Here is a 24133-nt window from a genome sequence, read left to right as displayed (position 1 = left end):
TCATTTGAAGATACGACCGATCGTGTTTTAGCTCGTTATTAAAACATTCGATTTTCTCGAAAAGATATCATTTATCTGAAAAGACAAATCTTTTTATATAACAAAACCAATATCTTTTATGAGATTAAAATTTCTTTTAATTTTTAATACAGAAAATCGACCTATATTTTTTCCGATCAAATCGTTAAATCAAAGCATTTGATACATATATATTATTAGATATGTACGAAAACAAATTTTGTGATAAACTATAATAAAGATTCGTTAAACAGCTAAGCAAAAGAAAATCCCGATGTGGACGACATCACGCAGAGTCCTTTAGGATTCAAGGCGATGAAGACGGGAGGGGGAAAGGTTCGCTGGTAGTTTCATAGCTACGCTGTCCCGCATTCCGCGATGCGTTCCCACACACACGCGCGCCTGTACACCTCCACCTCTCGATTCACGCATTCCCGAGGAAAGAGACGCGACCGGCCAGGCGCAATGCGCAAGAGAAGGAACAAACTACTGGAGCCATAGAGTAAGGGAAGAGCTGAATGAAAAAAAAGAGGAAAAAAAAAAGGTAGAGGGACCGGGTGAGCGCGGTGGACAAAGAGGATGGAAGGGAAACAAAACGGACGACGGAGGAGTAGGGAACCACGACACAGACTCCTTGCGCGAGAAATCCAGGGGTTCTTAGTGGGGGCTTGAACGGGCGTAGTCTTCATAAAACCCGCCTACTATTTCCCCTTGAGAGCCACGTGCTCGCCTGTCAGACAACTGCCAGCCTCGTTTCAGCCGCGAGAACGTGAAAATGAGAGCGACGATGATATAGGCGCAACTTTTACGTCATACGGTTACCGATGATTCTATTGTGAAAAAAGAATTCATCAAGAATAAATATCATCGTTAAAATGAAATTTTGTATAAATTTCAAATTTTTCATAAATTTTAAATTTTAATATAAATTGTTTACATAGAAACATAAATAACTAAATTTATAAGAAATAGCACATACATACATAATTTACACGATATATTATAAAATAATATTTTCTCATCAATACAATTTATAGTATTAATAAATAGTAGTATTAATGAAAATAAAATGGAATTTGTAGTATTAATAGAAACTTAATGGAATCACTTTGTTGCATCACGCATGGCACAAACCTAGCTTATATTTTGTTTCATAGAATTATCTCTTAATATGATGAAAGTTGATTCAACACTTTTTCTTACTTTCACATATCGCGAAAGGAGAGAAGTAGAAGGAAGAGTAGAAACGGGAAAGAAACATTTTAGCGAATACTGAGCGAAGTCAGAGAATGATGACGTTGACGAGGAAAAGAAGGAAGCAGGATGACACCGGGAGGAAAGAATCCGAAGAGATCGTAACGCACGTTGGTGGTGGAAGGGTAAAGAGGTAGAGAGGCCGAACCGACAGAGGCGGGGCGAGATTTAATCTTGGTCTTGGGGGGGTCCAGAGGTCTCCACGCATCAGGGGGGAAGGGAGAGGTTCCGTTCTCTCTCTGAAGAGAGATCGGCTCTTCTGTCGAGGAGCGTATGCAGTCGCTAGCCGAGGTCTATACTTGCCCGTCGAAGGGTATTGGTTCTCCAGCTCGTTGCACCATACCCCCCCAAGCAGCGCGAAAGGAACGAACGAACAGAGAGAGAGAGAGAGAGAGAGAGGGAGGGAGGGAAGGAGAGAGATCATAAGCGAAAGAGACACGCAAAGATAGGTGAAGAGAAAGAGAGAGCTAGAAACGAAAAAGGGCAAATAGAGGACATCTTTCTCCCCTTACATTGTCGTACTCCGATACGAGCACGCGTGCACGCACGCTCGAGGCAGGCACGCATGCACGCGCGCGCACCACCGTCGCTGCCGCCGCTACATCGTCGCCACCGCCACCGCCACCGCCGTCGTCGCCACACGTTACCACTCGGAGGACTTCCCCAAGTGAAGAAAGCAGAGAGTTGGTACGTACGGCCGACGGATGAACGGAACGCAAGGAACAGAGCGCGGCACGCGTAACCCCTGAGAGAGAGATTTGGTGAGAATCATTCGGATCTACGGTGACATTTTCGAATCCATGATTCTCTCCTTACCTGACCTGACCTGACCTGACCCGATCCTCGCCAAATAGCTCGCAGCCGGCGTACACTATCGAGGGGGTTGGCAGGTATAAAACGTTCTCGGGCCATTTTGTGCTCGTACCGTTCGTTTCTCTCTCCCACCACTAATCGTCCGATCGCACGCTCTCGAAGGGTGACACCCACCCTTCGGAGAGCCCTTCGGGGAGGGTGAAATTTCCCTGGTCCGGCTCACACACCGAGCGGCAGTCGCATTCAGCAACCAGTCAGAAGCTTAAGCGTCGTAGTGTTTGCCGGAACTAATCGACACGTTGACAGGATCCGCAAGATTGGCTCTCGATCCGGCAGATAGGCAGAACGGACAAGAGGATCTTCAGGTCTGTGCACAGAAGTGTTTGCTGAGAGCAAGACGGTGCATATCCTTGCGCGGTAACGCCGATCAACTTCGATACGGTTCGCCGAACGTCGATTCCAAGGGAGTGACGTGGTGGATCGCGGCGATCGTTATCGCCGACACCCCGGAAGGATCGCGGTGTTAAGGACGATCGAACGATTCCGTGAGTGCGGTTCGCAGGTTCGACGAAGATTCGAGTATCGCGCGAGATGTTCGTTCAGTGAATACAATTGGTGCACGGTGCTTGCTCCCGATCGCGGTGAGATAAGGACGACCGGAGGATTTTTTTACGCTTTGGATATACTCGTAGGGCTCGAGACACGCGAGACACACCCTGGAAGATGAGGCCCTGGATGTTGCTAGCTGTGCTCTCGGTGACGGCGTACGTGTCGTTGGCGGAGATCACCAGGAACAAGAGTCGCGGCAGGGGATCCATGTGGTGGTGAGTATCGAAGGCGAAGCCGGACTTTCGCTTTAATACAGTATACTTGAAATTCCTATCGTCCTGTCTCTCCGCGAACGCTCGCTTGTAAACAACGCGTCGCGTCGTAAAACTTTTTATCACGGACACAAGCGTGCGAAGGTTCTCGAAATAAATTAAGATTGCATTGTACGATTAATAGACTTGTTGACACAATCATCGCTTAAATTTAAATATAAACGAACGAGCTAGCGAGAAACGGGAATATTTTACGAAATTGCGTTTTTTTATATTGCAATGATTTTTCAGCTTTTTCTTCTTTTATTCGAAATATCAATAAATAATAAAGTTAAAATGTTACGCTTATAATATATCAAAATATAATTTTTTAACAAAATGACAGATACCCCTTTTTTCATTACGAGAGATTTCATTCTTCTATTAACTCATTCAAGTTTCATGCCATTCGTTCTTTCATTCAACTTTGATAGCAATTAGTTAATAGTTATCAATTTATTTTGTATGTATTTGAGAAAATATATATGTATGAGATGTGCAAGAATATGCTTGAGAAAAATGCACATGTGCATAGAAAAAATCTTACATCTCTAATATTCGATGTATAATAAGAGGCACGCAAAGATGGATCTCTAATATTCGATACGAGGAAATTTTCGATAAGCTTTATCGATCCAATTACTGAATTTATAAAAACTTTTTTCCTGTTATAAACGATGACATCATAACTAACGATTTAAGCGTCAATTGAGATCACGATTGCAATAAAGTTCGCTGAATCATCGAAAATAAAAATCACGCCGGCGTGATGAATCTGTCCCACGTGGATCTGTCCTCGATCTTTGACGAGTTTACGTGCCATGAGCTAGCATGAAGATCGAAAACTCTGTCAATTTTTGTTTCGCGATTGTTCTCTTATCCCTTTGTCAAGAAAAATCCTTGAGAATCTTTTCTTAATTTTTCACAAGATTTTTTTTTCTTAGATTTTAATAAATACTATATTAGTAAATAGTAATAACTCTCTCAATGAGTATTCCTGCCTTGAAAAATCCGAAAATCTTGAAAACTAAATGTCAATTGGCCAGAAAATTTTATGTCTTTCATATATTGTCCTATTAAAAAAAAATTTTATATATTTTCCTGAAAATACAGGGTCAAGATACTTTAACATATAAATTTCTCTCTTATATTCTCACCATTATTTTTATGCGTAATTAACATTGCGCAGAGAAATTACATTTACCAGCATCTATATATAGAAATACATCATGAATAAATGTCTCACGAAACCAACGTGGCGTGGTATTTTTTTTTTTTTTTCTTCCATCGTCGGACTCGCAGCATGGCCGTTTCTTCTAATTAAAATGTTACCCACCGCTCGAATCGAATCGACGACCTACGTGCGTTAATTACTCCGTCTCGCTCTCGTGCGAGCGCACGCATTAACACCTGTCTGCCCCGACATTTGTCGGGCTAATCGCGGGAGCGACGCGGTTCGCGCGCGAGCACACGCCGTGTATCGTTATTAATTCATTAATCATAATTCTAACTTCGCTCGTTTCGATCCGCGAGTCGCGTTTCTTGCGCATCGAGCGATGTATATGTGTTAGGTAATGACTAACTTCATTAGCCAGATCGTAAATAAAATTCGCGCGCGAGATCGAGCGCTCGTATATTGTCCCGCGAGATACAGCCGCGGCGAATATCCACCTATAACGATAAACTGCTGGCGATAAATCAAACGGGCTCGTCCGGTTTCTTGCGCGATGGTTCGGCAGCGATAGTTATTGCTGCTAAATTAATTAAATCGGCGACGCAGTGATCCTCGAGAGACTATGTGTACGAGATATATATTAGTCGCCGCGATTGAAAAGAAACGAATATGCTCGTCTTCGCTGTGGATGCACATCGCGCGAAATTTATCGCTTAATTGTATATATACTTCTTAGCATGAAATCGGAGAAATCCAAGATAAACAAGATGGAATGTTGTTAATGATTTATAATGATTAATTGGCGAACATTTAAAAAATACAGCGATTCACAAAAGAGATTTAGAAACCTTTAAACGTTCCTTTAAACCCTTTAAACACGTAGAATATTTTTCACATATCTTTACAATGTATGTCTGCTGGATACTTGCATTGTCAAAGTAAGCAGAAAGAATCCTTCTTTGAAAACACCAGTACGTAACTGATGTATCTTTATCGAGGTTTCATGAATCGAATGAACAAAATGTCCTTACGATTATTTCGGCAATTAATTTTTCCTGAAAATTGTCAAGCAAAATAAATTATTTCATGCTATTATTAGAAAATTACTCAAATAAGAGAAAACACAAATTAACAGAGCTATAAAAAAAAATAAATCTTTTCTCGTAAGTTTTTCTATTCAATCCGTAAAAAATAACATATTTGACTCAATAACTTAATTTTAGCTACGTGCCTTGGCTATAAATACAATCGATTCAAAGGCCAGTGTATTAAGATATATAAATAATAGAAAATTAATAGGGGCAAGATAAACAAGTACAATATATAAGAAATGGACATTCAAATAACCAATGTCGAAATGGAAAGTAGACGGATCAATTGTATATGTAAGAAGGAAAGCGCAGAGAGAGAGTCGTGAATCTACAATATTATCTGTATTGATTCATCGCGAACCGCAATACGTCGGAATCGATCAATTGGCAGGTACAATCACGACAAGATCTGTAGACCGGTCCAAGAATCGGAGATACGGACCGATCTAACGTACGTTATCGCGCAACATGGGTGGGCATCTGACATTAATAATGACAATTAATTGTGGACGCGAATAAAAATTACGACAACGATAAAAACTTTTGCGATTTTATTTTAATTTTATTTCGCGCGCGAAATTATTACTTTTGTACGCGTATCGTCGTTAATTAATTAATCTCGCGCGTTTTTCTATCTTCGCGAAAAGATGCGCTTGAACTTGGAATTATTCTCAGCGGTATCCGCGCGATTTTAATCAAACAGCATCATGAAATCATTTGCACATCCAATCTAAATGATTTGAGTATAATGTGGTATTTTCGGAATAAAAAAAGATTTTTCTGGCCCATTGAAATTAAAGTTTATAAATTTTCGAACCTCCCTAAAGTAAAACATTAACGGCTCCTGGAACTTTCTTATTACAAAAGTAAAACAATTTCGCCTTCGGAGTGTGTATATTTTGGAACGTGCAAATCTTCTCCATTAATTTACACGTAAGATGTTGATGTGAATTTTTATGATTTTCTCAAATACGTTATTAGCGTCTAGAAAATTTTAAATATGAGCGGTTTCCCTCAACTGATACATCATTGGCAAGAATAAAGTTGTTCATAGATGCTCCGTTATCGTCGGACGAGATAACATGTCACGTGCAACGTCTTACACAAACGGGATGCTGGAAGCATCGCCATTAATCACTCGTATTTCGAATTTCAAATCAACATCTTTCCGCATGTTCGCCGCGATCGCGATTCTAACGATCGCTACGATTTTGTATCCGTCGCTTTCGTCGCGAACCGGTAATCTCAAGTGTGGTCGATTTATCAACACAAGAACGATTCTCGGGGATGAGAATCAGGAGCGGGAACGTACGCGACAGTGACAGTCGTGGTCCTACTACGACGAGAAATCGGTCGATCGAATGAAAAAGACGTCGACAAGCTCCGCGAAGTCTCCGTCTCTGATTCATGACATCTCGTGACCTGATTCGCGACCGACATTGCCGTTCTGGATATGGACGGGCTTACGTTAGAAATGACATACGTCGGGGGATACGTCCGCTCCTCCACAGCTGCAAAGGAACGCTGAGATACACGCGGGAAAACACGCTTATTTCGAGACGGACGTTGATTCGGGCAAGAAAAGCACGGATCTAAACGCATTGCATCGCGAACAAAAAGATTTACAATCATCTATATACTCGATATACGTCACAATATATATATAAATTTTGCCCGATTTTTGTATCTTTTCTAAAGGAATCAAATTGTCTCTATATATCCTGTGAGCTTGATATATTCTCTATCTACGTAACTGCGTCGTTCGATTTAAGAGGTGCGAATAACACGCGCGAAGACTCTCGATACTGAAATAGCGTCATCATCATAATGTGAACTCATCTAAGATAAGCAATGATCCCATAAGTTACATCACGGAATTGATACAAAATAAACAATAGTCTCGTCGTTTGATTAGATCATTTGATTGATTGAGTCTCGGTAATAAAGTATAAGATTTTTATTGCATAAATCAAAGCGTATGTCCATCTAAAGCTGTTAATTAATAATAATTAATTAAATTTCTATCTCTATTTATTTTTATTTCTCAAAAGAGACAAAGAATCTTCTGGTGCATATTTCACGTAATTCTGAAAGAAATACAAACCTAGAACACACGTAGATACTCTAATGATAATTCTAGTGAAAATAGCGCGAATTTTTAACACGTTCTTTCGTCATTACAAAGCTTTGGGGGACCGTTATTATCTCCTCTTCCTTTTTCTTGTCTTTATCTCAGGCGTAATAAATTATTTTCGTCTCGGTCATCGTCTGGCGGACGAAAGTATGCGAAGACGGAGGAGACGGGGATCTCGTCCCTGTGCTTTTCAGTCTGATGTAAATTACAAGCAATAGATATATCCTAACCGGTCCGCGGCGTGGCTTATTTATGGACATCGCTTATTGAATGCACGTCCCGGTCGCCGATACGCGAAGTGCATTACACGTCGCATCAGCCGCGCGAGTTCGCGGATTGCGCGTGACGAATCGATGGTCCGTCAGTGCGCATTCTGACAATACACGAGATCTGCGATACTCTCGAAGATAGCGTTCGAATTCCGCATTTTATTATCCTCTCTTTATTTTTGCGCGTAATAAAATATACGATAATTAAAACGATACAGATATCGGCGTGAACACATTTTCGTATGTTACATCTTTAATCTTTTTTACATATCTTGCATTAAAATGATACGAGGAAGTAATCTTTTGAGACATCGCGTCTCTCATCTTCTCTATCTGGACGTGTTCGTTATCTCAGCTTACACTCCGACTTTGTTTATCCCAAGTGACGTATTTCTTTCACTCACGGGATTCTTCAGGTACAGCATTATTTTGTGTCTTCGTAGCTGTTACCGCGTCACATCTGCATTATGTGCTAAAGTTCTTCCTATACGTAAAATACTACTTTCCAACTCAATATCAGGGAACAATCTTCCGTCTCCTTTTATCTGGCCCCACGTGTCTACCACCGATCCGAGTTTGTTTAGCCCGTTTCTCGAAGTGTCAACGAGAGACGGGTGGCTGTCAGTCATTTCGCGGTGGGCGCCACGCACAACCCGGTTACTGTCAGAGCCTCGATTTCCGTCCAGACTACGAAGCGTCGACGGAGCCGCGGCGACAGTGATTACCTGTTTATTATGCCGAGCGACGACTGATCCGATCCTAACGCGTGCGAGCTATTTTAAATAAGGGTTGCGCGCGAGCGGTCTCTCGTTAAAGAACAACAAATATCACACGTATTTGGCACACTTTTTCACGCGGGGCAAATCAACCAAGGACATTTACAATCCTGTTTGGACGTCACGAAGGTTCTCCCTCGTAAAGTATTTATGGTATTGGTATCGTTTTAATTTTACACTTTTGAAGAGGAGAGATTATCGAATATTTGTAATGCTACATACAATGTGTACCATATTCATAATTACTCGCTTCTGAAGAGAATGTGAAGATGATTAAATAAAAGATACATAAAATAATTAATTAAAATCACCCTCAACTACAAACTGCTTTCTGATTGTTCCGTGTTCGAGCGCGGATTACAACACGTTTCTTACTACGCTTTATCAGTATGCATTTCGCGCGGTCCAGCGTTTCTTCGAGGACCGCGCGTCCTTCTTCCCACGAAGGGCACACCGTGAGCGCATTTAAACGTTTTTCTGCGCGATGCTCGATCGATCGAGACGCGAATTCTTTTACAGGCTGGACTCGTGCGGCAGCTTGATTTATATATACATATAGGGTGTATCGAAAGTTGGATATTTTTACCAAATTGCAACGTACAAGATCAAAGAGCCGATTAATGAAAAATATCGATATTATAAATGTTGGACTATTAATAATTTCCGATTATAAGCAACTAAAATTATACAAGAGCGATTTCGATGCTTTATGAACGTAAAGAAATTATGAAACGGTTGGAGTTATTTGTATCTTAGTTATTATAGAATATTTTTGATTAAAAATAAGAAATTGTCCGCAGAGATTGGTGTCTCATCATATACATCTCTCTTACAGAGAAATCAACTTTAAATTTATCCAGGAATCTACGCCAAATTCGCGAACTCCGATACACCCTATATACATACAGACGACGAGCTACCGTTGATCGAAACTGCTGAACCAGTTTCGTCTTTCGTGCTAATCCACCTTCGTCGCTTCTCGTTCTCTCGCGCTACCTGTTCTCTCCTGAAAGCGCGCCTTTTTATACGCGAAATCGCGTTGACAACCACCGTTTAAATCGTACGCCATAAGTTAAACGTAGAAGCAGATATTTTGCAAATTTTTGGAATAATAATATAATATAATCATCTAATTTATTACGCTTTTTGCTCATCGTTACTCAATATTTTATTAGAAATATGAAATTTTATTAGAAATATGAATTTAATGAGACACAATTTTTTTTTTTTTTCTTTTTTTGCTTGTTTTGCTCCGAAATATTTATAAATCAGGCAGACGGAAGAAATTATTTATTTTTCTCAAATCAGAGAGATGTGTCGATTTATATAACAAATGAAGAGATAAAAAAAACATAACGAAATATGTGATATTTTTTTCGAACGTGAATAATAATTAGAAAAACATATTAAGGCAAATAAAACATTTATAAATAATTATCGAATATATAAATTGAAACTTTATTTAACGCGCGCGTGCGAAAATTTTTTTCTTTCGGATCGCACGATCACCTGCCGCATTGTAAGTCGGATAGGACAAATGCAATCGCGGCAGATGACGATGCGCATTATCGTTCGCGGTATTGCCGCGTAATTAAAATTTATTCGCGCGATATATATGGCTCGATATATACGTACATATCTTGTGTGTTACATTATTACTTCCATGTAATACGTGACACGCACGATAACGATGCGCGCGGCGTTCACCAAAACGAATGTACAGGGTCTCATTAAGCGAATTTACCAGCGATCGCGTTGCATTAAGCTCTTTGCATTAGTCCGGACTGCAGTTAGCTTAACCACCATCGAACGTGGCTGCATATAAATTGATAATATCATGAAAGCGTGCGCACTATGCAAGCTTTAACGTCCATGTCGAGAATATATATATATATATAATCAGATTCTTCCGAGAACAAGAGGAACATCAAGTACTGCTGGATCACGGGAGTAATTTTACTCGAAAACTCTTCATTAACAGGATCCCTATTTGAAAACATTCTTAACGTTTCACGTCTGCTTATGGAAAGGCTCGTATTTCAGACGTTAACTAAACATAATCCTTCTTGGAATGTGAACAAAACTTTAAAGAATTGTTCAAAGTAAATGAACTTAGATGGCTGCAAAACTGGAACCGCTTCGGTGAATTTTAAGAAAGAATTCTTTAATAAATGCTTTCATTTTTATGTCTCTTTTCCTCTTATTTTATTTCTTTCTGTTCTTGGAATTTATTTTTTTTTCTTGACCTTTTTCTTGACTTCATTTTTCTTCGCGTAATTTATATTTTTTATGTTTCTATTATTTATATTATTTATATTGTTACTGTATTCTTACTGTTTAATTGCGTAATCTATTTACTGCAAAAGAGATTATTATATTTTATGGTCTTTGTTACATCTTCTTCTTTTTTATGACTGCTTAGGTTTCTATAGAGAATTCGTCTATATGCCAGTTGATGTTGGCCTTTATTACAAGTTTTATTTTAATGAATTAAAGGATATGAAGAATGATACGAGATATATCGCCGATTTACATTTTCAGGGGCATTGCGAAAGCGGACGAACCCAACAATTTTTTACCTGTGTCACCGACTTCCTTGATGGATTCCTCGGTTTACGCGACACTGAGAAGAAAGCAGAGGAGGCTTGTTAGAGAAAATCCTGGAGTGCTACAGGCAGTGGCCAGAGGTGCGAATCAAGCCGTCGCCGAATGCCAACATCAGTTTCGCAATCGGCGATGGAACTGCTCGACGAAAAATTTTCTTCGAGGGAAAAATCTCTTTGGGAAGATCGTCGATAAAGGTACGTAATTAATCGAGTTTAATAATCTTGCAAGTATAATCTCGAGAAAAATTTTGAATGATGAGAGCTATTATTATGAAAATATTATACTCATCGATAATTATATTTATCGATGTAATTATTAATTAAAACAATTCAATTAAAAATTTCACTTCGCTCTTTCTATCATTTTTCTCAAACATGGAACATGTTTAAATCTTCATCAAAATAAATTTTGCTGAAAAATAATAAGAAATAAAATTGAAAGTAAAAAGATATTTAAATAATAAAAATATATACATATTTCATATTTTAAAATATCGTTCATTGTCCCCCCGATAACCGGTACTCTCGATAAAGATTTATTAGAAACGAGTTCCAGCGCGATAGAAACGAGAGGGAAAAAAGGAACAAGAGAGAGAGAGAGAGTTGATCACGCGTCCCTCTTAAGATCACGAGTGACAAATCTTTCGATTTGCTTAAGTCAACACAGACTCTCGATACGTCTCGTAACACTTGATAGATTAAGTAATAAGGTCGTCATCTCGTCATCGCAATGCGTCATCGCAATAATCGTCGAGTGAACGATACCTTTGAGATAAGCTGTGGATTCAGCGGAGATGTAGAGCCAATTTAAAACGACATCATTCTTCTCTTATCTGATCGAAAATCGTGTTACTTCGAATAGATCATATTTCTTCTAACTCTTTGCATTGGTTATCTCGATTGTATACACAATAATACGATAAATATTTTACAAATTTACTCATTAAAAATTTATGAATTTGTATAAAATACAATCAAACATATAATATATAAATTATAATACAAATTATATAAAAAAAAAATAATTTTAACATAAATCTAAATCAACTGACTTCTTTCAGTCAGATTTCACTGATTTGCTATATTTATAAATATAAGAAATTTAAAATTATCAGAGATTATATTCATTATTTTCCAGTAATAATATATACCGATTCCATTTAAGAGACGCATAAGATTTATACATATATAAAACATTTTTAATGGAATAAAAAAAAAATAAAATAAATAAAATGCTCTTAATTATAATAGACATAACTACGCACACATTCGTAAAGTATAAATATTATTCAATTACCATTAAAGAGACCGTGATCGGGCACCCGCGGTGCTTTCGACAAGGCGCATTAACACCTCATTCGAGTGCGAACGATCGCGTAGATCGAGTGCATGGGGCGCGAAGGCTCGAAGTCGTCGTAGGTTTAGAAGGGCGATGGTACACGACGATGATGCGAACAGGAAAGGAGAGAAGGGGCCGGGAGGGAGGGGGAGGGGGAGGGGAGGGGGGTCTTGGAGGGCGTGCCCTACGTCCGAGGGGCCTCGGGCACGTGCCCTCACCGACCAGATGTATGTTTTGCAACCTGATAATGGACCTTCTCGTACCAGTTCTGGCTCCCCTGCGGCTCTTTTAGATCTCGTCGAGGCGATTGTAAGCCGAGCTTTTTCGCTCGAGCCGCTCCCACCCCATTATGCCGAATGTCCCCATATGGCCACTTAGTAAAACTAAAAGAAGTACACGGCCCGAAAGGAGGGATAAGGGGAAAAAGGAAGGGTGGGGTGGGGGGAAGGGGGGGGGGTAAAGAAGCTAAGAGAAAGGGTAAAGAGCGAGAGATTTTTGCGTGTTATTTTCACGAGCCTGTGTGTAACGAGCGCGTGTTTCGAGACATACGTTTCGTTGCAATGTTGCAACACGAGACGATCGTGACTAACGCAGAGATTGACGGTTATATAACGGCATGTACGTCTGCGACTAACACTGATATTTATTTGCAGATAGAGAGATTTGTATCCTCCGTATTGATACTTCGTCCGCTCCCCCTCTTCCCTTTTATTTCCGATTCATCCTCCGATTATATTCACTCGGTATTGCTATACAATGCATTTGTCATATATGCCACCAACGTACGTAAAAATAATCAAGTATTTCAAACTATCTAAAAATATTTTGGGAAAGGGCATTTCAAAAGTGAAATATATTTTACGCGAAATTTACGATCAGTTACTATAAGCTTTCTAACTTGGTTTGTTGAATGTCTTTTATGGAAAATTACGAAATATGAATATTTTGCCCGCGATATTTATGAAATTTGCGTTCGTTAAATCTTTATCCGGTTATAAGGTTTCTACGAAAGCGTTTAATATATTCAGTTTCGACGTACATAATTCAATGCAACAGGCACAGATCGATTTTTGCATACCCGTCAGAAGAGATATTACGTCGAAATTACGCGTACTTCTTGTGCGTTATTACTATATTTTCACGATCATTAAAAAACAGAGAGACCCGGCGCAATAGCCATTAGATATTCCGTAAATTGAACGACTGTCACGGTAACGTACGGCATTTATATGACAGGTGTAAGCGAAAAAGCGAGAGCGTCATGTGATATCCATAACGCTTGACGTGTTAATCAAGCTCCGAGAAAGCCACTGACGGATAATAACGCCGGTACAGACGAAAGAATCCGTTTTTACGTTCCATGATACATTGTTCCGTCAAAGCACGATAGAAAATTATAAAATAAATCGTGACATAAAACGTGTCACGCGATTTAGAAATCCTAAGCCATCCTTATCAAAATTAAATTATGGTAAACTACTATACGTGTTAACACGATGCACGTAAAAAACTTATATGTAGAACATTTAACGTATAAATAAAATTTACACGCAAATAACAAATTTATGAATGCGTAAGGAAGGAATACACAATTAAAATGTCTATCAAATGATTGATTACTTTTTGCACCTAAAACCAACAGGACTGTAATTGTTTCTTAATAAATAATCGCGATAGATTTAAGTTTATACAAACTGTGCCCTCCTCGTTTCCCGTAATAAGCTACAGGATAGCCTCCACGAGAGAGAGAGAGAGAGAGAGAGAGAGAGACCGGGCCCTCGACCTTTCACCTCTCGTCTTCATCGCCTCGTGTGAGCGCGGACCAGTTTCTTCCGCTCTTCTCGCTGCCGCTCTCGCTTCTCATATCTCCTTTGTCCTCGTATAGATCCTCGAGATTTGATCTTTGCCGAGCTCTCGCACGGGGGAAACGCAGATTACTATCAGCGAGCGGTAATGCGCTCTCGTACTTGTCGCAAGAATGAGGAGAGATGAGAGGGGGATCCGGAAAGAACTCGCAGTCGAACACCAGCTTAAACGGTCGTTTCCCGATTAGCACCGTGTTCTAACGTAGCCGCGTCAAACTGTCGGCAGTCATGCTGCGGAAATATAAATCGTGAAAGTGTGGACTATAGAGATAGATAAATTTTAAAGCTGTAGAAAGAACACGCGAGTTTCGTAATACCTTGGTTCCGCATTCACGTCATCGCTCATGACGTTTTATCCCCCCTTGCGCTAGAGATAGAAGATCACGTAGAGATTCTCGTTTTATGTTATAAGATTTTTATCGCTCTCACGAAAGAAATGCGAAAATATTAAGTACTCGTCATGTCTGGAGAATAAAAGATATTCCGGTATACGGATAGATTAATTTCTTCGCGTTTCTTTCGCGCGCGGATATATTATTAAGTATAAGACATGTTATATCAATCTACACACGCTGGAATGTCTAATAACAACTTCGTGTCCACGAATAAAAGATATCCTTAATATATTCATATATCTGCGTGGAACGCACAATTAGCGATTCGATAAAAATCGTGAATGTTAATTAATATGCATGATACGAAACTTTTGTGTCGATCCAACTAACGCGTTTAAAAAAATTTAAGTGTCGTACGTAATCATTGTGCTTATGTAAATGAGTCGAGAGGATTAGTATCGAGTTGAATATCTCCCTCCCTCTTTCTTTCTGCCCGCGCGAGAGGAGATACTTTCCCGATTCGGAGACTCGATGGATACTTTTGCTTGCGTTTGTACTCGATATTATAGCTGGTAGTGAGTGCGTTCGCGGCCTGTAATCATTTCGCCGCCAAGAGCCACCTACCGCATTGGTATACCCTCGCCTTCCATCCTCGTTCTCCGTCTAGTTTCTTCTCTCCACTTGCCTCCTCTGCTCCTTCCTCGTGCGTCTTCCTCGCGCGTCTTCCTCTCGTGCCTCCCTGCATCTTCCTTCTCTTCGACACACACCGTGCCTCGCAAAAGCAAGCTCCGCATCCTAATTGCTCGGTAAACTGCGAATCTCACGAGACCCCGCTGCAATGCTGTCTCTTCTTCCGCCAGATTACATCTGACGATTGCGGCTAAAATTATCCAGTTCGCAAAAAAAAAAAAAAAAAAAAAAAAAAACTGCACTTTCGGTGATGAATGGTGTATGGAGTTAATTTAATAGAATTAATATTGAAAAATAGATCATCGAATTTGAGATTCATTTCTCTCCATCCTTCTTTATTTTTCTTCTATATCGTATTAATAAGGGACAAGCATAGTCGGCAAAAGAAGTTCTGCAATTAGTTATGGACCTGTACCCTATCCCACGAAATGACATTGCGATTTGCATTTCGTCTTTATGATTCTATTTATTATAAATTGAGTTCCAAAATGCAAAATAAACTGCAAGGCATAAAAGGAAGAAGAAGCACAAAGAACTTTCACAATACACAGCACTAATCCGTAATAAATTTCAAACTCTTTTTTACCGACTCTGATTATATTATATTTCAGAGATAGTTATATATATATATATATGCAACGGTTAAAATCGTAGACATTTTTTTGCACATCAATAAATCCACAGACATAATTCTATTCTCGATCTTTTTCGCCAAAACTCCGATACTCGCAATCTTTTCTAATCTTATCTTTATGAGTGATATGTTCGCCCGAACGAGAAAGAAACGACGTCCCGGATATTTTCGCCATGTACCGTGAATATCGACATAATCCGACCGTTTACAGAATAAATTCAATCAATACCTGTCCGGTGCACGAGGCGCAGGACACGTCTTATATGGCGCGACACCGGGCATTTTTTGCCGCGGCGTTACGCCGCCATAAATCGCGGCCTATGATGGGCTACATGTGTCAACGGCACGCCACGGTTTCTTGCGAAAACGTGAGCCGCGACCCAATGGGTCCCCCTGTGATTTTTACATCTTGTTTGCTTCCAAGCAGTGCCCCGCAAGCCCGTCCTTGTTCCCGCGGGTCTATATGGCGCTCCGTGTTACTTTGCGGTCTTCGAGTTCCTCAAGACTGTCCTCTGCCTGTTCTCGGCTTCTCCTTTTGTCTTTTCTTATTTTCGCCGAATATCGTCAACGATATCAAGAATAAAATAAAAGCGAAAGAAATATTTTAAATGTCTGTTGGATTTATTAATATTCGTATAATTTCTTTTACGCATACCCATTATTTTAAAGATATATATTTCGAGATTAAAGAGATTTTCTCTCTGAGAGAGAATGTGTATGTGTAATTTAATTTAATTTATCTTCAAATACATATCTTTAAAATAACAGATGTACGTAAAAGAAATTATATAAATATTAAAAAATCCAACAAAAGTTTATAAAATAATTATATAAAATTAAAATATATATATATATATATTTATATATGTATGTGTATAACATATATAATAAATGATTATATTAACTTTATATAAAGCCGTAATGCATCTTTACGGTTGCATAATGCTTATCATCCTTGGACAAACAACTTAATTTTCTGTGCGTCTGTTAAGAATAATAGCCGTTTTATAGCCAAGTTGCATTTTTCTTTACGTTGACATCTTGAGTTGCTGAAATGACAATCTCTGTCACAGCGCGAGTAATAAATTCATCTTTCCATTCTTCGTAAACGTTCGTAATGAATCATTGTAAGCGATTTTCAGCGTGCAGCCTATCATTTGACATTACAGGCTATCATCTTATGTCTAATGGCTATATTACGACACATCTACATAAATCATCACGTCGCTGATATCACGTCATAGAAGACCACCATCGCCAGTACATCGTTTTAAATTCCACGCGTAGGTGGTTGCACCATAACTCGTTCTCCGCGTCACCTGACAGAAACTCGGACCGCGTGCGACAGTAGCAATAATTCCTAATGATTTTATCTGCGTGGAATTTCAGCCGGGGCGCAAATGTCCCTCGTAAAGATGCGCGACGATGTCGCTTAAAACAATCTTGAGAACGACGCTTGGAGAGAGATCGCGGATATTTGCTCTATCGCATTGAAACTGAAGCGTCAACCGTTCTTCCCGCGAACTATAAACTATCTAAACATGGAACAATTTTTGACCAAATTGAACTTATCAGATAATCTGTGATTTGAAAGATATGATAGGTAAAGAAAGGTATGGTATAATATACATTTGGAAATCTACTCTCTCTGTTACATAGATTAATAATTTCAATTACATATTACACGTTTTTGCGATAATTAAATTTTTTCGCAATAATTTAATAATATATAATTAGTATTGTTTTTGTGATTTGAATGTTTGTCAAAATTTAAAATAATAATCGAGAAAAATTTCATTCAAATTATTTAAACAAGCAACTAATGCGAAGCGTGAAATTTTCGATAAAACATTAATAAAAAAAAAAGATAATTATGAACTGAAAATATTTATGATAGTATTCAAATTTTTTTCTTCACAAAAAATTATCAAACTTACGTTATGTTTTATTATAAAGGTTTCGATATATACCGTACGTTTGGAGCCCGAAATATTTGGAAATCTGTCCGCTGTCCCGATATATCGCCGCGTATCTTCAGGGACAGATTCCGGACCATTGCTCGAGCATGACCAAGGAATCTTCATCAATGTGTGCGCGCGCGTGTTTACCTTGCGGGCGCACTCTGGCTGCGCCTCCAACTTGCTCATACTATTTGAACGAGTTGATAAAGCCGCCGTCGAACTATTTATCGTACGCGGAACGGCATACTCGCCGAGGGCAAACAATAGCAGTACCGGGATCATCGAGTCGCGCTTTTTTCCCTCCGTCTGATACTTTCCCTCGCGCCGGATCTTTCCTCTCGTCGCGCTCCTCGTTTATCTCCTTTTCCTGCGTTTCACTCTTCTGTGCGCGCGCGCGTGTCGATAACGGCATTCTTTCGCGTCTCTTGAGAAAACGCAACTCGCTTATCTACGGACGACAGTTCGATTGTTTGAAAATCGTAAAATCTGTAAAAGCCGAGAAAAATTGAACGGATTGGTTTCCGCGAACTACGAAAGAGGAATTTTTCAACGAAGCAATATAAGTTCATCGAGGGCGTTCACCGCCTCAAACGATTAGCCTCGTTCTTATAAATATGATTCAGCTAGCGCTGTGTAATCATAATCAGGTATTCTATTAGTATACATATATGCCGATATGGTATACGTTTCCATTTGTTAAAGAAACAAACGAGATAAATTAATTTTCATTATCTTGAATAAATTTCTCTCTCTTCTCTCCTACAATAAAAATAAATATATATAAATAAATATATCGCGTGAAATATTAATGGTAAAAACTATATTATATTATACTAACTAATATAAAAATTAACGAATTTCCTTCGTATGATATATTATATTAATAATAAAATATCAAGAAAGATGGTTTTTTTCCCCCCAAAAAATAGAAAATGTATCGAAATCTACAGAGAAATAGAGATATTACATGATTTAAAATACCTCAATGATAGTGAGGAATTTTTAAGGTTGAACAATTTCATTAGTCATACACGAACTTATTGAAATGATTGGAAACGTATATAACAAATATTTCTTCCATTATATTCAAGTTTAGTTAACGATCAAATCCTCCTCGGCTTCGTGCATTCTTTCTTGTCAGACGACAATCTGTAATGCTTCTTCGCTCTCATTGTCAGTTTTCAGAACAAACAACGTGACTTGTCTGAAGGAAACGACCACGAACGATATAATTCATGGCTCTGTCATGGTAGTCTCTGTGACATTATGATAAATAATATCCGGAACTGATCGAATTTAGGCTGTGAGAGGAAACGAAGCGATGTGTAATAGGGTGTAACGGTGTAAATCTCTCCGCTTTTCTTCGCTCTCTCGCTTACGCCAACGTTATCCTGTACAGGGATTAGGGAAAATCATCGTCATTCCTGCTCTCTCACCTTCTTCCCTTTCCCTTACACGATTTCGTCCTATCCGTTCTATCCGTGCTCCGTAGTGGTTCACTACCGTGAAAAAGGAAGCACGACGTGATGTCACTGTCTCAACGGAAAAGACACGTGACGAATTTGAAAACTCGTAACCGGAGTTGATTTGTCACGAATAATCACCTGGTCATCACTATCGCGTTGACCGAAGAAACATCCCTCTTATCCGGGGTCGAACGTCTTGTTCTCGTATTTTGCCATTTCGATACGCACGCGCGTCCAATCGGTGAAAAAAAATTTCTCGCCATGTTCTAATCAATCACTCCCCGATGGTTCGAGTTCAATATCAGTGACATAATTAGAGATGCCAGGTGCCAGATGATCGCACATATATTCTCCGTATATACAACATATTTATTATTTGTATTGTTACGTTGTGATATTTAACTATTATCCTGCAAGAAACGTCATATGTATACGCGAATAATTATCTATATTTAAATATTAGTGTACTCCTGCATTATTATTATTTAAATAAAATTAAAAGACATTTAAAAATATATAAAATTTAAAAAAAAAAATTGTAACTTGAAAAGCTAAAGCGCAATGTAATATCTTTTTCACTAATGGGACATTGCCTTGGGACGGTGCGAGCTCGCAATTTACGAAATCGTTTCATCCGCTCTTCCCTCGTGATATCTTCACCGGCACAAAAGGAGCCGGCAAACACCTGCGCCTTATGCAGATAAGGTCGAGGTGCTTCAGGTCAGCCCATTCAGGGTTAAGGTCACGTACCGTCTCCTATCTCTCGCTCTGCCTCTTTCTCTGTCGTTCTCCTCGTCCCACGATCCTCCCGTTCTCCCTCGCTACCTTCCACCTGCGAGGACTTCTCGCGCAGGTAGTCTCCTGTGGAGGATTGAGATGTTGTCTGACGTCATCGCTCACCTCCCACACAACCAAACACCGTGAGTGTCCTGTCTGCGCTCTCGGCGAGTATAAAAATATTCTTATCGTTTAGTCGAGAGAAGAATAAACGTGCCTACGTCAAGAATATACGGCACTTCTCTGATGGAGACAAAATCATAACTGCCAAGAGTTGGTTTACCGGGAAATTTGCAGAAAAATATAATATATTCAATACAACTTGGTATATATAAACAAAATTAAAAATTGAAAAAGATAATAATGCGACAATAAATTACGATAAAAGCGGTAATATATCATGAATTTGAAGAAACACGTCATTTTTCTCGCTATATTTTCATTTTTCCCGCTCTGCGAGGGATTTAGTTTGCAACACGGCACGCGTCATAAATTTTCCGCAATTTTCTTGTAGGATGCCGAGAGACCGCTTTCATCTATGCCATCACGAGCGCGGCTGTGACTCACAGTATCGCGAGAGCATGTAGCGAGGGCAGCATTCAGTCGTGTTCCTGTGACTATACCCACCAATCACGTACATCATCCGCCGTTCGGGATTGGGAATGGGGTGGTTGTTCGGATAACATCGGATACGGCTTCAAGTTCTCTCGCGAATTCGTCGATACTGGCGAACGTGGTCGCAACCTCCGCGAAAAGATGAATCTACATAATAACGAAGCTGGCAGAACGGTAAGAGAAAGATCTCCCTTATCTCCACATCTCCCTTAATTTTTAATATTATTTATTATATACTTGAAAAAAAATTTTTTTTTTAAATTGTTAGAAAGGTTTGAATAATCTTCTTTATTTTCTTTAATCTTAATATTCAAAATTTATAACGTATTACATTTTTTTTTCTATTTTACTAAGTTTTTAAATTTGTCGAGTAAATTGCGTTTATTCGCGTAAAACAACCAACCGCGACAAAGAAAAAGGACGTGAGAAAGAATTATATCATCGATATTAAATGGAGGAGAAAAATTACAGAGTTCCGTTTTCGTTTCGTTACAGCACGTGTCTTCGGAAATGCGTCAGGAATGTAAGTGTCACGGTATGTCGGGATCATGCACAGTGAAAACCTGCTGGATGCGGCTGCCAAGTTTTCGCGTGGTCGGCGATAATCTAAAGGACCGCTTCGACGGCGCTTCCCGGGTAATGGTCAGCAATTCGGATCGCGTTCGTAGTAATGTACACGTCAACTCGGCGAGCAACTCCGTGCACCAGCATCGGGACGGTCTTGCACGCCGGCAGCGTTACAACTTTCAGCTGAAGCCGTACAATCCGGAGCACAAGCCGCCCGGGCCGAAAGATCTCGTTTACCTGGAGCAGTCGCCGGCCTTCTGCGAGAAGAATCCCGCGCTCGGCATCCTGGGCACCCACGGGCGACAGTGCAACGACACCAGCCTCGGCGTCGACGGCTGCGATCTGATGTGCTGCGGCAGGGGCTACAAGACTCAGGAGGTGGTGGTGATCGAGAGGTGCGCTTGCATCTTCCACTGGTGCTGCGAGGTCAAGTGTCAGAAGTGCAAGACAACAAAGACGGTACACACATGTTTGTAAAACGGACTCGATCAATTTAATATAGAAGAAATCTTGATCATTTTCGAGACAAGTTTCATAGGATTAAATAATCCAAGTTCGAACGCTTGCTCTGTTTTCACAAAAACTTGAAGTCAAAGTACGGTATGTCGAAGACAAACAAAACTATCTTTCTCTCTAGCTCGATAGATTCTAATAGCCTCTCTAGCGGACGACTCTCAAGGTCTGATCCTGCGAGAGATCCCGCCGCGGGACTCGTCCGATGGGTCCGAGGTCGTAAAACCCGCGCGAATCCGCGGGGCCTCATCATCTCTACAGTATTACGTTCGAAACCACATATATTTATTACGTCGCGTGGCGCGTATTAAAGACTGAAATGGTGAAAAGCGTTCGCGCGATCGTAGATTCTTAAGATTTTTAGACGGGAAGATTGAGAGATGCGTAGAAGTAGTGTGTAAGTATCGGTGGAAGTACCGGTATAAATACCAGTGTGACTGGTCCATTACTATCCGTAAGAAAGAAGGCTCTGACATCTTAGAGATGTCACGGTGGTAGAAGAAAATAATTTAAGGCTACTGTTATTATGCATTCAGCACAACTGTCGCTCACTTGTAGTGTTCGAATTCAGTTTATTATACATCTCTCACTCTCTCATCATCGATACATCGATTACAACTTACATTACTATTTAATATTTGCATAATTATTATTCTTCCGTGGTAAAAAAAAAAAAAAAAATATTTATAACTACAATAAATAGATCACCGTAAAGAGAAGCCTTTAATTATTTTATCCTACTGCATATATGAAGTCCATATTTAACGTGATCGATTCAACGCGAGCATCGTGGTCTCGCAAAACATTATTTATTCTAAAGATATTTTTTCTGCGCTTTACATTAGCTCTTTCGGAGATATCAACAATCTCGAATACAGAGACGCGTATTTACGCGTATTGTACATAAATAGATTATAGTGATATATTTTGCAGCAATGCGAGCCGATCGGCGGCCGTAATATATGTACTTCTCCGTAAGAAATTTTTGTAAATAAAGAATGACTTTCACACGTGCGGGATGAAGATGACACCCGAATGATGTCTATTGGATGTCATCTAAATGTCAATAAATTATTTTTATATCTTTTTAATATTCTCTCTCTCTCTCTCTCTTTCTTTCTTTTCGTTTTCTTCTACTGAAAACCGGGATTTCGAGAATCCCGCAGGCTTAAAGACATCTATCACAAAATGCAGGATAGAAAAACTACTATGAATAAGAAAACGGTGATTCCACTATTGTGTATAATAGATGTATTAATTATTACTTATAATTTATACAAATGAATAAATGAAAGAATTAAATAAACAATGAAAGTGAAGTTTCATTTATTGTAATTACTCTTAATCCTATCTGCATTTCCTATTAAAATAAATATACTTAAAAATTTTTTAAATTATTTAAAACATAATTACAGGGTGATTCTATTGCTTTGTATCGAAAATCTATTAGAAATGTGACGATCGTGGTAGCAAAAAATCTTTGCTATTCATTTAAAAATGAGACAAGAAATAGAGATTTTTGAAAGAGCGATAGATTTTGATTCGCCTATGAAAAATACCTAACAGAGACGAAGTCTCCATTCGAGTGCCATTTTTTGATAGTGGCTCTCCGCGACGAAATCTATAAGCTGCATCTCGATCTTCGGGCCTCCCTCGATGCGGCGCGCTCTGTCGCGGCGCCATACAATATTTTCTCATTACACGATGCGCGCCGCCGTCGACGTATCCTCGCGAAATGTAGTCAACTGGTTCTCCAGCTGGACGACTTCATAACTCTTGAAGCCTGAAGTGAATGTCGTGGGAGGCCTATGTCCCGCCGCCGAGGACTGGTTTGAATCTCCTCAACCTCCCTCTTCTCCTCTTCCAATCCCCCCTCTCGCTCCCCCTCCTTTTTTCTCATCGCGTTCCTTCCTCCTTCATTCCTTGCCCTCCGCCGTTTCAGCGTTCGGCGAATGCTGCACGCGATGATAACGAACGTAGGAATCCCGCAGGAATCTCCGCGCGGGATAAAAGGACCCTGACCGCATACGAACAGGCATCCGCGCTAATGGTACCAACACTCCATTGCCGACCTACCGGCTCTCTCTCTCTCTCTCTCCCTCTGTTTCATCTTTTTTTTCCACGTCCCGCTTCCCCCTCATCTACCTTCCGTTGCAGCTTCCTCTTTCCGTTGCGTATCTACCGACGGACCATCGGTTCTTTTCTCTTTTATTCTCCATCCGTAGATGGTAGGTATTGTTCTGAGATTCGTAAATATATTCCAAGATCTCTCGAATATTAATCAATTGCTGTATTAATGTATTTATTTTTATTCTTCTTCCGTTAGATTAGCTGTCTAGCAAACTTATAATTTTATCGAGTTAGCCTTATCAAATA

At 39.6% G+C, this 24133-nt stretch overlaps 1 protein-coding gene across 1 annotated transcript; it reads left to right on the top strand.

The window, feature by feature from the left end:
- Positions 1–1988: 1988 nt before the first annotated feature.
- Positions 1989–21782, top strand: Wg (Wnt family member 1 wingless). Its single transcript, XM_070307664.1, has 4 exons — positions 1989–2909; positions 10931–11190; positions 20577–20851; positions 21173–21782. Exons 1-4 carry the CDS (start codon positions 2809–2811, stop codon positions 21719–21721), a joined length of 1185 nt encoding a protein of 394 aa, XP_070163765.1. The 5' UTR covers positions 1989–2808; the 3' UTR covers positions 21722–21782.
- The last annotated feature ends 2351 nt before the right edge of the window (positions 21783–24133 follow it).

The sequence above is a fragment of the Polyergus mexicanus genome, unplaced genomic scaffold (assembly GCF_030449975.1).
Source record: "Polyergus mexicanus isolate NDT 795.1 unplaced genomic scaffold, iyPolMexi1.0 SCAF_15, whole genome shotgun sequence".
NCBI classification, from domain to species: Eukaryota; Metazoa; Arthropoda; class Insecta; order Hymenoptera; family Formicidae; genus Polyergus; species Polyergus mexicanus.
This window is presented reverse-complemented; position numbering and strand designations above follow the sequence as displayed.